General features: G+C 42.2%; 1 protein-coding gene across 4 annotated transcripts in view; it reads right to left on the bottom strand.

Annotated features, from left to right (window-relative positions):
* The window catches only part of AGFG1 (ArfGAP with FG repeats 1), a 35,938-nt gene extending 21,445 nt beyond the window's left edge, over positions 1-14,493 (bottom strand). For 2 of the 4 annotated variants that reach the window (XM_071566167.1, XM_071566168.1), the window contains exons 1-2: positions 13,987-14,492; positions 5,428-5,521 (exon numbers count right to left, since the gene is read on the bottom strand). In XM_071566167.1, the coding sequence (XP_071422268.1) occupies positions 5,428-5,521; positions 13,987-14,153 (261 nt within the window). In that variant the 5' untranslated portion in view covers positions 14,154-14,492. Of the gene's footprint in view, positions 1-5,427; positions 5,522-13,986 lie in introns of all 4 variants that reach the window. The other 2 variants (XM_071566166.1, XM_071566169.1) reach the window with 2 other exon arrangements.
* Between the last annotated feature and the right edge of the window lie 546 nt (positions 14,494-15,039).

Here is a 15,039-nt window from a genome sequence, read left to right as displayed (position 1 = left end):
CCCACACTACACTGTGGGGGCTGCAAAGGAACAAGATAAAACAAAGTTCTACCTTGTCTGGTTGTCAGCAGTTGTCTTCACGAAATTTAACAGTCCCTGAGAATCCCTGTAACAACCCCTTTGGGAAGAACAGTACCTGTCCTTTGCCAACAAGCAAGGGATGTCATTAGACATTTGGCAATTAGATACTGGGATGTTCAGAATTAGATCAGTAAAGTAAAGCATGAAGTAAAGAGGGAAAGAGAATCACAACCAGCTTCAACCTACTCACCCTGACCTAGATAAAAACCCAGGAGGTAGCAAGGCAGAAACTGTGAGTTACCATAACTTAAATATATTGTTGGAAGGAGAAACTGGGCCAAGTGCATATTGTATGTTAGAACAACGTCTTTACCTGTATTGCTCCTCATACCACTGGTTTATCTGAATCTGCACCCCACAGCTATTCCATTTGAGGTAGAAACTGTTCTTCCTAGAGTAGCTGTATTTCCCCACTTTGTTTTCCATGCACTATTTACATTTGTGGTCCTACAGTTTGAGTAATTACCCTTGTTTTCAGCTTTGACAGAAAGGAACAAAGAATACATCCCATTCAGTTCACATCTGGTACACCACAAAACAAAGTTGACCAGGAAGACTTCTGGTTTAAAACCCAGCCTCCAGTAACATTTCATGCTTTCAGAAGTTCCAAGCAGGGCTCAGAGAAATACATGTACCTGTTTACCACAAAAGTTTAGCATTTGTTTTGCTTCTAGGTTTGTTGACGTGTTTGGGGTTTTTTTTCTGTTATGTTTTTACAGAGCTGGGCAAGTGGGGAAGGACAGGCACATTCAAAAACTGCTAATAAAAAAATGAATCAGCAATATCCATCAAATTTTCCAGACACACAGAATCTGAGATTCCAGTTTTTTCTGTTCCAGTGCTACACACTTCAATTACCAACACTTTACCATGTCCTAACTATTTCACTGATACAGATCTCAGTGTGAGTGGGAAGGCGGATATGGGACAGACAAAGGCCTTCTGCTTACACAACACATGGAACCACCACACTTCAGAAACTCCAGTTAGCATAGTTGTGATAGTTAGGAATAACAAAAATACGGCTAGACCCACAAAATTAAAGTTCTTGCTCATGAAGCCTCCTTCTCCTGTATGCAGTGAAGGCAGCAAGGGAAGGAAAAGCTCTAACAGGACATGTACTTCTTTCTGCTGGTAGAAGTTGCACATCAATTAGGGAAAGCACACTCCTTGACCTACAACAATTCTTCAGACCCAGACATATCACTGCATAGGAAGATTACACATGTCAGTCTAGTTTAAAAAGCTCTAATGAGATATTACCTTTCAGGAGGCTGGTAAATGCCAAATTACACCTCTTCTCCCCCTCCCTGACAATAAAATATCCTTAGTTATGCACCAAATGCAATGCTGACAGTGCAAAGAACTGCAGATTACCACACAACAAAACTATGTTCCAAAACATAACACTCACCCCACAGGAAGAAAGATTTGGAAACAGTTTCCTTATGTAAGCAAGTTATAGCTTTGTTTAGTAATTCTGCACTTCTGATGTCAATATTATTCATTAATCTCTGTAGGTTAAAAGAATTTTATACTGCCAGTGTACTGATTTCAAAGGCAGTTTAGGTCCAGAAGTTATAGCTGTTTCATAAGCAGAGTCAAGCCCGTAAATCCTGCTAACAAAGACATTGTTCTACACACAATCAGCTCATGTATCTCTGTATCGTATTAACAGAACCAGGAATGTACTACAAGGACACCTGACTGCACAGCTCATGCTGTCAGGACTCATCAGCTCCAGCTTAGTACTGCTCTTTCCACTCCAGGGTTTTTAAGCCACATTCCATAGTAAAAGAGATCCTAGGAAAGCATTCTGGTCAGGCCTAACGCCAGCTCTGAACCCGCCTCATACTGCTACCAGTGCTGCAAGAATGCAAGAAACTGGTACTTGTGCAGGTACTGCTAAGAGTCAGGAAGACTGGCCCCTAAACAAAAGCGAGCACTGTTAGAATAACATCAAGCAGCTGAACATACCTGCATCCTATTCCACATATTAGCTCAGGTAAACATGGTCTTTTCCCCAGAGAACACCAATTTTCTAAATACAAGACCATCAAAATCTTTTTCTTTGACCACAGGCATATTAGAATGGGCTATTTGGAAAGGTTATAAAACAGCTGTCACTTTTCAAAAGGGTAAAAGAAAAATTAACTATGTAACTGGTTTGTCTCATAATACTATTTTTCAGCTTCAGGGAAAAGTTTCTGAATAAATATTCACAGCTATAATGGCAACATGAGATTAGCACCACCTCCACTTTCTGCAAACAGCAAGTTCACTTCCTACTACCACTGCACAACTGAATCAGAGGCCTAATCAACTTTGGCATCATTTGAGAATGAGTATTCACACACAAGCACATCCATATCACTCTCTGCCCATTATTCCTAACATGAAAATGTGAAAATAACTCACACTGCTCTTCACGAAGAGAAGGAGGAGGGGAAAAACCCTACCCAATGAGTCATGATTGCCTTTATCCTTCAAAAGGACTTCAGAAGGCACTTGAAGAATATCAGCTGGAAGATGCCTCTATTCTTGCTGCAAGTGAGATAACTCCTCCATTAGCAAAACCAGAGTATGGACATCTGTTTATACCTATAGATGCGTAATCAACATCAAAATATAGAAGTCTTCTAACACAGTAAAAGGATTTGAAAGTGTATTTGAAGCAGTAAAAACTCATCCAAAATAAAGTTCAGGTTACCTGTACCAGAAAGACATTCCTTAGAAGTGTTTATACAGGGAAAATGATGTCTTACCTGAAAAGAAGCTGTTCTGATTAATCTCTTCCCAAAGCAGTTGCTTTGTAGAAGTGAATGTTTTACCCATGTGTGCCACAGAGAGGGTAATTTACAATAACTGGCAAAAAGTTAGTGTTTCAGACATTGGGAAGTATTTTGGATTTGTTAGTTTGTTTAGTTTGGGTGTTTGCTTGTTTGTTGGGGTTTTTTTAGAGAACTTCAGCCTCATACAATACACTGACCTTACACTCTTTGAAGGAGAGTGGAAAACTACTTCATCTAAGAACAACTCACCACCTTAATAACTACATTATCTCATGGAAGCCTTCTTATTGTTTCCTTTCTGTCCAGAACAAGATCCCTATTGTACACTCACCTGGAAGCAAGAAACCCTACCACAGAGGCCTTGGCTGTGTTGGACAAAGACCAGAAGAAAAAAGTGGGAATGAAGATATTTTAAAAGTTACAGAAAAATGGAAGTTAAACCTGATAGATTGCAAAAAGTTGAGCTTTATATATACACAACTGTAGAATTAAAAACTTTATGTTACAACATCTAAGCTACTCAGTGACATGCTGAACAATTTGATGTTTGAAAAGTCTTATTCTAGGAAATTTCTTTGCATAGACACAAGAGCCTCCTATGCTGAACTGCAAACTAAGCAACAGGTTTTTGTGAGGTCAGATGAATTTCATCTGTCCAACAGTTTATCTTATCTGCAGATAAGTATTCCAAAGTCCAATAAGAGAAAGCAAAATGCTTATTTAACTAGTGCAATATAAAGCACAATAAAGTGAAAACATGTTTAATTAGGATTTAAATGTCTACCAGTGTTTAATACAATTACAAGTTCTGTTCAGTATTTGAGCAACTGTTTAATCTACTATCTGCAGTTACAAGTATCTACTCAGTTTCACTTTAGAATTAAGCCAATAATCAAACAACCCAAAACTAAACTCAGGAGGGCATCTTCATTTATTATGCAACTCATTTAAGTGATTTCAAAACTGTTATTAAGAGAACTACAACTGCAAAGACCCTTGCTTTTGAAACAGAGCCCAGCAGTGCAGACATCTGTGGACACTACCTATGTCAATAATAAATTATGTATCAACTAAACCATTATGATTGGCAGACTAGTCAAGTCTATAACAACAACTACACTAATCAGCTGAGCAGGGATCACTTAAAGTTCCAGACCAGTGATAACAAACTTATAGCACTCTCTATACATGGCAGATTCAGTGAAAAACTGAAATTAAAACAAATGCAGGGAGGGAAATACAAACACATACATTTTCGTTCACACTTGTTGTGAAGCTTAAAGCAAAGCCAGAGTTCACACTCTAACCTTATGGAAAGAGACTCCAAAATACTCTACACGAATCCACAGAAGATTCTTTATTATTCTCCCTATGCAAAAAAAGCAATATGCCATACATACAGACACATACAGATAGACACATATATGCAGAGCTCTACAGCTTTAAAAAACCCAACCAACCTAAGCCATCAAGAGTATTTTATAATGTCCAGAAGAGTTTAGACCCTGATCCAGCTCTGTCTGGAGAAATCACCCAGTAACAGTCATTCCAACAACTAACGCATATTTACTAGGACAGAAAAAGAAATTGCTACTTCTATTTTCATCCTTCAACCTGACAGTTAAGAATGGGCCAAGTTAAGAAAGTCAAGTATCAGCATTTCAGCGAATGATGGGATTTATCCCCATGAAGCATCACAAGAACACGCTGAGAAGACGCTCTGTAGCCTACAATCAATAGTTCTACTAAAAAGAATACAGATGCAATCAACGTGAAATAGAACTTTATCTAGTTCGAACAGAGGCAGAATCTGCCCCTAGAACCCTCAATGCTACAGTATCGCATTAAAATTCAAACTTCACCCTCAAACTGAAGACAGCAATAGCCACATCCTGGGTTTTTGTATTCCAGGGGTTCCCACAGAGCCCATCCAACATTTACCTTGGATTTTTTTCTTCTATTAAAAAGAACAAAAAGTCAGTACACTAGAGCTCCTTCTTCTCAAACCTGGTACAAGCCACTCACTAGATTACAATCTTTAGAGGAAAAAGAATTCTCCCTTTCCTTTCTCTCTTCAAGAACCTTCAATAGGGACATACTTTTATTAAGAGGCTATTAAAACTATTAAGCAACCTTCTGGCCCCTACTCTGAAGAAACACAGCTACAAGATGTATTTTTGTATTTCTTTTTGTCATGATACAGTCTTTCAGGAAACACTGCTGCAGCAAGTCTCAAGTTCTGAGCTTGCAGGAAAAAAAAAAGACATACAGCTGCGTATTGCCTTATGCAAAACCAAAAGAGAACCCAACTCAGAAATACTGATCATGTGAATCTGGATAGTCTGTGTTGGGCAATAATATGGAACACTACAATGATCAGCTACACAGTGAAACAACTTCTTCAGAAGCAACACTTCAAAAGATGCTGGTTTCAAAAAAAATTCTGCCTAGTTTTTGCTATTAAAAAAATTTAAAAATCAAGTTTTCCTTAAGTAGTATTTTAAAGTTCAATATTTAAGTGACAAAACTACTTTATTCTCCAAATAATACTTACTTCATTTCCATGTTTCTGCAGAAATTCTATTTCCTGCTGCGTGAATGTAGTCATTGAAATTGACTTCACTCTATGGGGTGGATTCAAGCCCCGCCTAAAAGAAGAAAGAAAGATTCAGCATTCAGGAAACTTGTCATCATACAATCCCTTTTAACATTACAGCTAGAAGTTGGTCAGTCTTAAAGTCAGGAGACATCTCAGAACACACCCAGTTTTGGTACTGCAATGCAACTTAAGGCTGTGTAAGCTCCTCTCAAAGTAACATTCAGCATGCGAAGTCAAATAATTGAACTTCAGGGAAGACCAACGTTCACAACCACACATGCAAACTCTGACACTTTCTATGCAAATTTATGAAAACATTACTATTTTTTTTTAAATCCTCATCTGCTTCTCCAAACTTGTTCACCGTTGTCCCCCTTCATGTCTCCATCTTGGGCTCCTCTATTGTAGTTTTCTTTCCCTCCAATTTCTCCCTCATTTCAATCTCTTCTTGCTACAACATCTACCAGATTACCAGATTTCTTCACACGCAACTCCCCAGCTCAGTCTTTGTCTCTTGCTTTAACCTACATTTCCTGTTTTCTCACAGCATTTTCTCCTAGTTTACTTTTTGCCCCTGCATCCACAGGGGCTTCTTCCTCTTCCTCGAGCACTACACAAGTAACTGCAACAAAAGTAAAAACACAGTGTTTTTAGTGTGCTCTCAAATGACAGATACCATTACTAAGGCCACTGTTCAGAACTCCAGCAGCTCAGCCTTAAGCCAGGACTGGCACTGCTGTCCCTCACCCAGGCTGCTGCAGCGGGGCCAACAAACCAGCCACTTGTGCTGCCACAGCCTGACGTTGTCAAACCCAGTTCAGTCAAAACCTGCAAGCACAGAGAGAAAACCTGCTGAGCAACAGCACCAGGGTAAGAAAAGCTTGCTTTCTTTTCAAGCTCTTTCTTTAAATACATTCTAACTACTGCTTTTGCCCACAAACACAATAAAAAGCAAGCTGTGTTTTGCTCAATGGATGCAAGAACATTTACTTCCCACATATGCCAAACAGTGGAGACACTCAGGCAATACAAGGGGGCTATTTTAACACTCAAGTTAATCAGGCCTGGATTTCTGAAATACCATCTTAAAATCCAATTAATATACATTAGCTGTGAGATATCAAAGCACACAAAAAAAACTTCCCAGGGATGTAATACAGGTCTAACAAATTGCTAAGAAAATCAACTGATAGCTTTACTGCTTATATTTGTTCCTACGCTTTAATTCTAAATTTGGATTTAAAAAAAATCACTGACATCTAATTTAGGATGACTAGTGGTTTTCTTTAAACCCTGTGATTTTACCACAAACACTGACTATAAATTAAATTGGTATCCATCAAAACACACTATGACAAAAATCTGATGTTCCAAATATTAACACACGTTACACTCAACTTCTAGAAAAAATTTTTAGCACTACAAGTTTTCTGAATAAGTCTAATGAGAAAATATTGTTGTGCTTTTAGTTTGCAAATTTACCATGACACTGTACTGGCAAGAAGACAATTCTGATCCTGCATTAAAAAATCTCCACATTTTTAGTTAAAAGTTGAATACTGGTTAGAACACTAAGCAGTAAAATGTTAGCCTAAGTTTCATTAGAAAGCAAACTTGAGAGAATCATTCTTTGAAACATTTGGATAAGCAATTTATTGTATTTTACTAAGAAATGCAATGAATTTGAGTACCTTAAAAGCAGAATTCATATACAAACCCATAGGCAAATGAGAATTAATTTTACAGAATTGCTTAAGCAAATTTTTTAAACTTTGTTGTTTCAGAGCTGGTAATAGTATTAGGTTTGGTTGGGGTTTGTTTATTTTTAGGTTTTAAAGACACACCTTGGTCTGTGCACGTAAGCAATTACATTTCACTAAGTGACAGTGTAGAATCACATACTGAGTGACAGTATAAAACTGAAGCTGGCATCCCCCTGGCATTTCACAGCAATATGCTCCATCAAATATTACCTGACAGTCACTGTCCCCTGCCTTTACAGTAAAAGCGGTTGTTTCACCTGAGACAGTTCAATTTATGCTCCTCCTATTAAATATGAAGATGCACAATTGAATCGTTGCAAACTATTTAATAAACTTTTTAAAGGCCACAACTATTCACAAGCACATTCACATGTTTTTCAGCACAGGCAGTGTATCTAAAATTCCCACCAGTTCCTGCTGCAACTTCATTTTTGCAGTAAGTACAGTTTAAGTGCTCTGTTGTATCTGTGTTTGCAATTTAAAGGCACTGAACAAGTTATTTAAGCAGTACTTTCTACTGATCTACTAAGGCTCTTCATAGCATTTAAATCAGCAAACACGTATCTACAGCTTTATTAAGCAGCAATATTAAATGTACTTAAGGCCTAGATAAGATTTTGCTTAGTGTAACCAGAGACTTCCTCCATGCCTCCCTCTCCACTGAAGAATGCTCTGCAGTTTCCAGGCTCAGGTTATAAAGTTCCCTGATACACACATTGTATCTACATGAGCTAAGATGAATTTTCCTTTCTTTTACACCATCCTGCTAAAGGAGGAAGACACACCCCAGTCGTAAAGGTCAGATCACAACACAGAAGTGTCAGATGCCTGGCATGATGAAAGAGAGCAAGTCACCACAGCAGTGATCCAGGAAGACTGGAAATGCTGAACAGACCTTTAACTGCCACGAATGCGAAGAGAACTATCAAGGTGCAGCACTTATACATTCACATACTTATGTTTATTTAACATGGAAAGGGGTGGGGAAAGAGAACCTATGAAAAGCTTCCTCTTATGCTGCTTTAACATCAGCCTGGAACAAGGAATTCAAGAGAAGAAGCCGGACACAAACACAGCCCAACCATGTGTTAACTTCCTAGATAAATTACTCTGATTCTACCAATAGAACAGCAAACGCACTATTTGTTTATGATTTCTAACTAACAGAAAACCCATGAACTGCCTATAATCTCCCTAAAACAGAGCAGTTATGGAATTTTTGAAGCAGAATTTGAGGACCAACCCTTCCTTAACTACTTGATGACCCAAATGATTCATAAACAGCTCATGTACATATGGGGGAAGTTTACTGGTAGACAGCCAAGCAGAATTATCCCTTATGAAGAATTAACAAACCTTTTTTTTCTGGGGAAAAACGTTTCTTTCTATGTATTTGACAAGTGCTTTGCACACTTCTAATGCTTTACAGTATTCCCTATTTAACAGGAGACAGAATGGATTATAGTCCTTAGTCCAAATTAATCATGTCTAAATTTAAATTGAGACTGAACAAATATTTGCAACCTGCACTCGTGTAGCAGTACCAGTTACTCCCTGCTCCACAACAGGCTCCCAAGGAAGACAGCAACCAAACAGCACGTCCTCCAGAAGGCAACAATCTCCTAAGAGGCCCTGAGAAAAGATGACGGAGTAAGACAATTCTGCCATTTGCACTTATCCGGCACAGCACAGCTAGAACATCCCACACAGAGATCCCACTCATCATTGCCAACTTCTCCACGCTCAGCAATGGTTATTACTGTGGAATAGCACTGTGACCAGAGCTTCCAGCCAGGAGACTCTTCCCTGGCCCTCCACTGAGTCCCAGCTTACTGCAGGGGCAGCCGCAGAGAACATGAGACCTCTGTTCTCCCGAGAGCTTTGTTAAACTGGGGCTCTTGCAAACAAAGGGAGCTTTAAGGCCACCGACACAGGATTCTGCAGTCTGGCAACTGAAACATTAAACATTCAAAACACTGTCAACAGGCAGTGGATATTTGTTACTAACATAATTTAGCAGCAAATTATAGTTGAACTTGTGATTGTTGGCAGAGCAGCCATTCCTGCATTCTCCTCAAACAAGTGTCAGCAAAGTTGTCTGCAAAGGCCAGGGCTGGGAAGGGACAAAAATTAAGTGTCCTCTGCAGGAACAGAAGGTCCCTCCTATGGGAGGAACAGTGGGCAGACGCCACTCAACACTGCCAATGGCCCCTGTATCAGATTTAAGATCTCGAGCCTAAGCCAGTAAAATCTGATCCCCTAAAAAACTACGAAGTTAATGAGGCAATTCAAATGCCAAGCCATCACAGAACACCCTACCTCCCTAGGTGTCCAAAAACAAACTTCAGAAAACTCAATGTCACAGCATTTGTTTTTATTTCTATGCTATTGTATGAAGAAAAGAGAATATAAGCAGCGATGGCCATTCCTGATACTTGTAGACCTCCCCAGAGACCCTCCACCATCTCACAACCTCATTTATTTTTAACAGCAGAAGGCTCATACACACATTTTGAAGCACAGTCAAGGTTAGTTTTTTCTTAAACAAACCAAACATTCTTTGTGAACTGCACAGCTCTCCAGCCCTGAAACTGAAAACAAGAACTACAGCAATATAGGAAATAACCTTAAAGACATGTATATACACACACACAAAACACATAGAGCCATTTTCCAAACATGGGCCAACACGAAAAAAAGAATCAAAAAGTCATTCTAACACAATCAGAATCACCTTCATTCTAATACTGTTTATTTGGACAATTTTAATTTCTTCAACTTTTTTTTCTAGGGAAAGGGACAATAATTCACCACAATTGCACAAAAATTTTAAGTTTGTTACTAGTATATCTGCCATCAAATACTCCCATCTGGCTGATACAGAAGTCTCTCACCTATGAAAATTCTAAATTTAAAATTTTGAGTAGGAATATTACCAACAGCCAGAAGGCCATGTGATCCAGTAATTGTAAGAACTAACATAAAAGGGCCTTAGCGTTCCTCACAGTACCTCTGTGTTCTAAACATTCCTTGTTGCTCCTTCCTGACACAAGACAGAAGTGAAAACATCTGAACAAGAGACTTCCTCAGTAGGCTGGGAGGGAAGTAAGAGGGCAGCAGTGAAAGGATAGGAGTGCCTTAATTATCACATCAGCAGATACAAAAAAAGAGTCAGGATTGAATTAAAAAAAAAAGTATAACACAAAACTTGTGCAAGTGGACTCTTAATCATAACAGGAGCATTTTCTATCAGTGAATTTAAAAGCATGTTCTTTTTATGAAAGCTCAGAGCACACTAACTAGCAGTAGTACAGAAGTGCTTGAAAGCAGAGATGCACAGACAGCTGAGACACGAGGCAGAGGCATTTGATAAGACAAAGGGAGGGATGTCACTGTTGCACACATGGGAGCATCCTGAAAAACAATAGTCACAGCTACCAACATAATCCTTTGAATCAAAGGACTTCTGTGACACCAAAAGAATCTCTCTGCCAACATTTCCTGAGATGCTGTTTTGCTATAATAAAGAGAAATCTTCCTGTGTTGTATGACTGTAATCCTTGACCCGAGCAAACTGCTCCTCTAGAGCATTTCCTCCCACTCTCAGGGAAGAAATGACAGTCGGATAGTTCTACATATCTTGTGTTCATGTCCAACACCAAGAAGCTGAGTTACCTTGTGTGATCTTAGCATACTTTTTTCTTACATGAGTATTTAAACACAGGGGACAGGCAGAAGTATTTTAAGAGGAAGATATTCACACTACTATTCATGAACTTTCTCCTGCATGCACCATTTTGCACAGCAAAACTTCTGCCATGGTAAACTCAGTCTGATAAGGCAACTTAAACCCCAGACACGACGGAAAAGAACCTCCTCTGTGTCATTCATTTTAACTTGTTGTGACTCACCTTCAACACTGAAGTCAGAAACAGATCTTTTTAGCAAAGTCACTAGTTCTCCCATCATTTTTAGCAGTACCTGAACAAGTTAGACATTCTATTTTTGGAAATAGCAAGGAAATAGTAGTTTTTAAAAACTAAATCTAGTAATAAATAGCATCACTGTTTTTGTGCACATAAAATACTTAGTGGAAGTCTAGGATGGATCCAGAATGAAGGTTTTGGATTTGAATAGGCAGTCCTTGCCAGGACAATGAACAAACACTTGACAAAATGTGTAAAAAAGTTATCCTGCAGTTTTAAAAAGTTCAGAGTTAACTGCATCTAGAACAACACGCCTGTTTAAGATGATACTGAAGTTAGCAACCACTTTTTTATTAATTGAGAAACCCTTCTAAAGGACACTTGTAAATGTACTAGTGTTTTAATCTTGCACTGGGCACTTCATACTCGAAAAAACTAGTCTACTTGACTCCAAGAATACTTCCTGTACCAGACTAGACAAAATTAATTAAAACAAGAAGCAATGCGAATCATTCACACAACATACAAACAAGAGGAAGTACTAAGATTATTTAAGCCTTACAGAAAAGCAAGTATTATGAGGCAGAATGCAAGCAGCCATTAAGAACTACAGAAGCCACAGTACTTCTACCACTTATTTGCCATTATGTCATTTGTTCCCAAGTAATTTCCCTCCACTGAGGAATTCTACAGTGAAAAGCATTTGGAAATAAACAAATTGTATGAAGGATTGTTCTGACAGAAGTGTTAAAAATAACAGTTTCTAGTTATGAAACAGACATGACCTACACCAAGTCTCATCACTAACAAAAATATGCCAGTGGCTCAGTTCTGAGGTGTTAACCAACTCATGTGACCTTGCACACACAATTCATGAAAGCTTTTCCAAGTCAATATGAGCGAGGGAACTTCAATTTATTTCAGAAGAAAGCTTTAAGTCCTACTAACAATCCATTACTCCAGCTCTAAGTGTAGGTGTTACTAGCTGTAAGAACCAAACATGTTGTTTGTGATTGCTTTTTTATAGCAACACAAAAACACTGCACATTTCGAATGAAAGGACTACCTGCATTTTATTTGAATACCAATACATTAACCACTTTTTGCAGGAAAGCATCCAAATGATGGTCCACATCAAGTGGCAGCTGCCCCCTGATTAAGAGCTGTTTCACTGCCTGTACATCCTTTTGGTTACTGTAAATTGGACTATGCACTTTAGTAGTCCATACCTCCCAGTCAACAAATAAAAAGAATAGATCCGCCTGAACCCACGCTAAGCATCTCAGCAGCAATCACAATTTGTCTACTAAGGTCGAGAAGCCTGAAAAATAAAGACAAACACCCTCATGGTGCAGTTTTATCATGCTGTCAGTCTAACCAGTAAGAACATGTGCAACCATTAAATAAGCTCAGTGCAGTAGCTTGAAATAGTTTCACATGCCAGCACAAATAACGGTTTGCTAAGAGAGCAAACAATAGCCAGAGCTGGCTGATTGAGTAGCATGTATGTGTGAAAAACTAAAGTCTTTTTTCAGTTTCACAACCTAAATGTATTTTCTGTATTTGCGTCAAGTCTGTTCAAAAGTCTGCACAAAGTAAAAAACCCCAAGTAACTAGCTGTGCAGTAGCACAAAAGGCAGCTTGTTCCATGTAAATTCGGCAGAGAACTAACATGTTTGCTTTGTTTTGAAGCTCAGTACGACTACTTCTAAAACACCAGACCTTACTTGGAAGGCCTATTTGGGGTATTAAGGGGACAGGAATTAGTGCAAGCTCCTGAATGTCTTTTACGAACTCAAACCCTTACAACCACCAATCTAACCTTTGACATAGTATTTATTACTTCTTTGGCTACTTTTTGATTCTTTTTCATTCCACAAGCATAATGCTACAGAATCATAAACAAGCAAATAGATACAGTTAACAAAGCAGTAGCACTGAAGACAGCAGGCGTTTTCCCCCAGGTTATGTCTGTATGACTGAAATTCATAACTGACTCCTCTCAACTGTTAGTTTCATACACACTACCTCGGAAGAGGACGGGTGGAAAAGGAAGGAGGAGTAGTGGGGAGGCCCATGCAGGAATGAGGAACAGGAAAAATGCAAGTACTTTATCAGAGCCAATCCCTTTCCAAGGTTTGGATTTATAGTTTGTAGGAAGTAATCGATGTAAGGGGAAAAACTCTCACCTTCTACTGTTTTTCTGATCAAGTCTCTGAAACCATTAAGTCTAGGGTTTATCCACTAAACAGGAGCTTAAAAAGTTGTCTTACAAACTACTACCAAGGATAACTTGATACACAGAAAGGCAGGCTAGTGGTTTGACTTATGTTAAAGTAAAATCCGTATTCACGACAGGGTTGGTGTCTTCAAGGCTATCATGACAGTGACCTGCTCAGCCACGTGCCTCTTCCCTTTGCACAAGTATTCTCTGCACCCTTGTTTAATTAACCACCTCTCCGACACGTCCGGGGGGGGGGGTTGGTGCTCCCCCTGCCCGCCAGAGGAACCTCCCCCGTGCTCAGCCCCGACCAGCGGGGCCGTCGAGCGCCCCAGTCCCGCACACCCCGCCGGCCACCGCCACCGCGGGGGCTCCCACAGGCACTTCCAACGAATGAGCCGGGGGAAAGCCTCCCGACGGCCTCCTCCCCTTCCCCGGGAGAGGCCCCCCCGCCCGCCGCGCTCCGACGTGGCCGGGCCGGCCGCAGGAAGGGCGAGTGCGGGGACAGCGAGACCCGCGGCGGGGCCGCAGCGCCCGCCGCCTCCGCCCTGCGACCCGCGCCGGGGGAGGGAGCCGGCGGCGCCGCCCGCACTCACTCACTCACAGGATGCCAGAGCAGGACGTGCACACGAAGCTGCCCACGGTCATGTCGGTGTAGGTGGGGCCGCGCTGGTCGCAATCGAAGCACTTGCGGTTGGGCGGGAGGCTGCTCATCTCCCGCAGCAGCTTCAGGTGCTTCTCCTCCTGCTTCCGCTTGGCGCTCGCGGCCATGGCCCCGCCGGAGGGGACGGCCCGGCACGGCGCCGGGCCCCGCTCACAGCCCGGCGGCGGCGGCGCTCCGGGGCCCGGCCGGCGGGATGAGGGGCCGAGCGGGGCGGGGGGACAGGCAGGGGAGGAAGGGGCGGGGAGGGCACAACCGGCGCCCGCGGGCGGGCCGGGAGCGCGGCGGCTGCTGACGCGGAGCGGCGGCCCCACGAAGGAGGGAGGGAAGGTGGGAGGAGGCGGGCGGGGGCCGCGGCGCGGGGCAGGCGGCGGCACCGGGCCCGGGGCGGCGGAATGACGAGCCCGAGCGGAACCTGCGCGACACCTTTATGAGCTCAGCGGCAGAGATGGCGGCTCCCGGCGCGGCCCCACCCGCAGCGCCCCCTCGCGCGCCGGAGGACGCGCTGCCCCCGCGCCCCCCACGCCGCGCCCCCCGCCCGGGGCGGGGCCGAGACACCCGGCGTGACTCGCCGGGGCGCGGGGACACAGGGACGGGGAGGGGAAAATATCAAATAAAATATCAATAAAAAGTGCCGGTCGCCTTTTGTCAGGGAGGAGGGGACCGCCCCCCCCCGCCCCAGGGGTTGCCCGCCGTCCCTCAGCGGGCTCGGCCGGGAACAGCGGGGCTGCTCGGCAAAGAGAGGCACTGGCCTCGCCCCAGCGTTCCCGCTGTCCCTGTGTCTCCCGAAAGCCTGGAAGTTTAGTCACGGAGGGTGGCGAGAGCGCAGGCGATCCCGGCTCTGCCGGGGGTCCCGGCGGGGGGTCAATCCGGGGACTCATCCGTGAGGGTCGCCGGTGTGGTTTGCATAGGCAGGGATTTGCGAGAACGCTCTCGCGGGTCTCTGCCTTCTTTTTGTGTGACGGAGGTGAGAAGTACACGGTGCCCCGCTGGGCA

This window comes from Pithys albifrons, chromosome 11 (assembly GCF_047495875.1).
Source record: "Pithys albifrons albifrons isolate INPA30051 chromosome 11, PitAlb_v1, whole genome shotgun sequence".
NCBI classification, from domain to species: Eukaryota; Metazoa; Chordata; class Aves; order Passeriformes; family Thamnophilidae; genus Pithys; species Pithys albifrons.
This window is presented reverse-complemented; position numbering and strand designations above follow the sequence as displayed.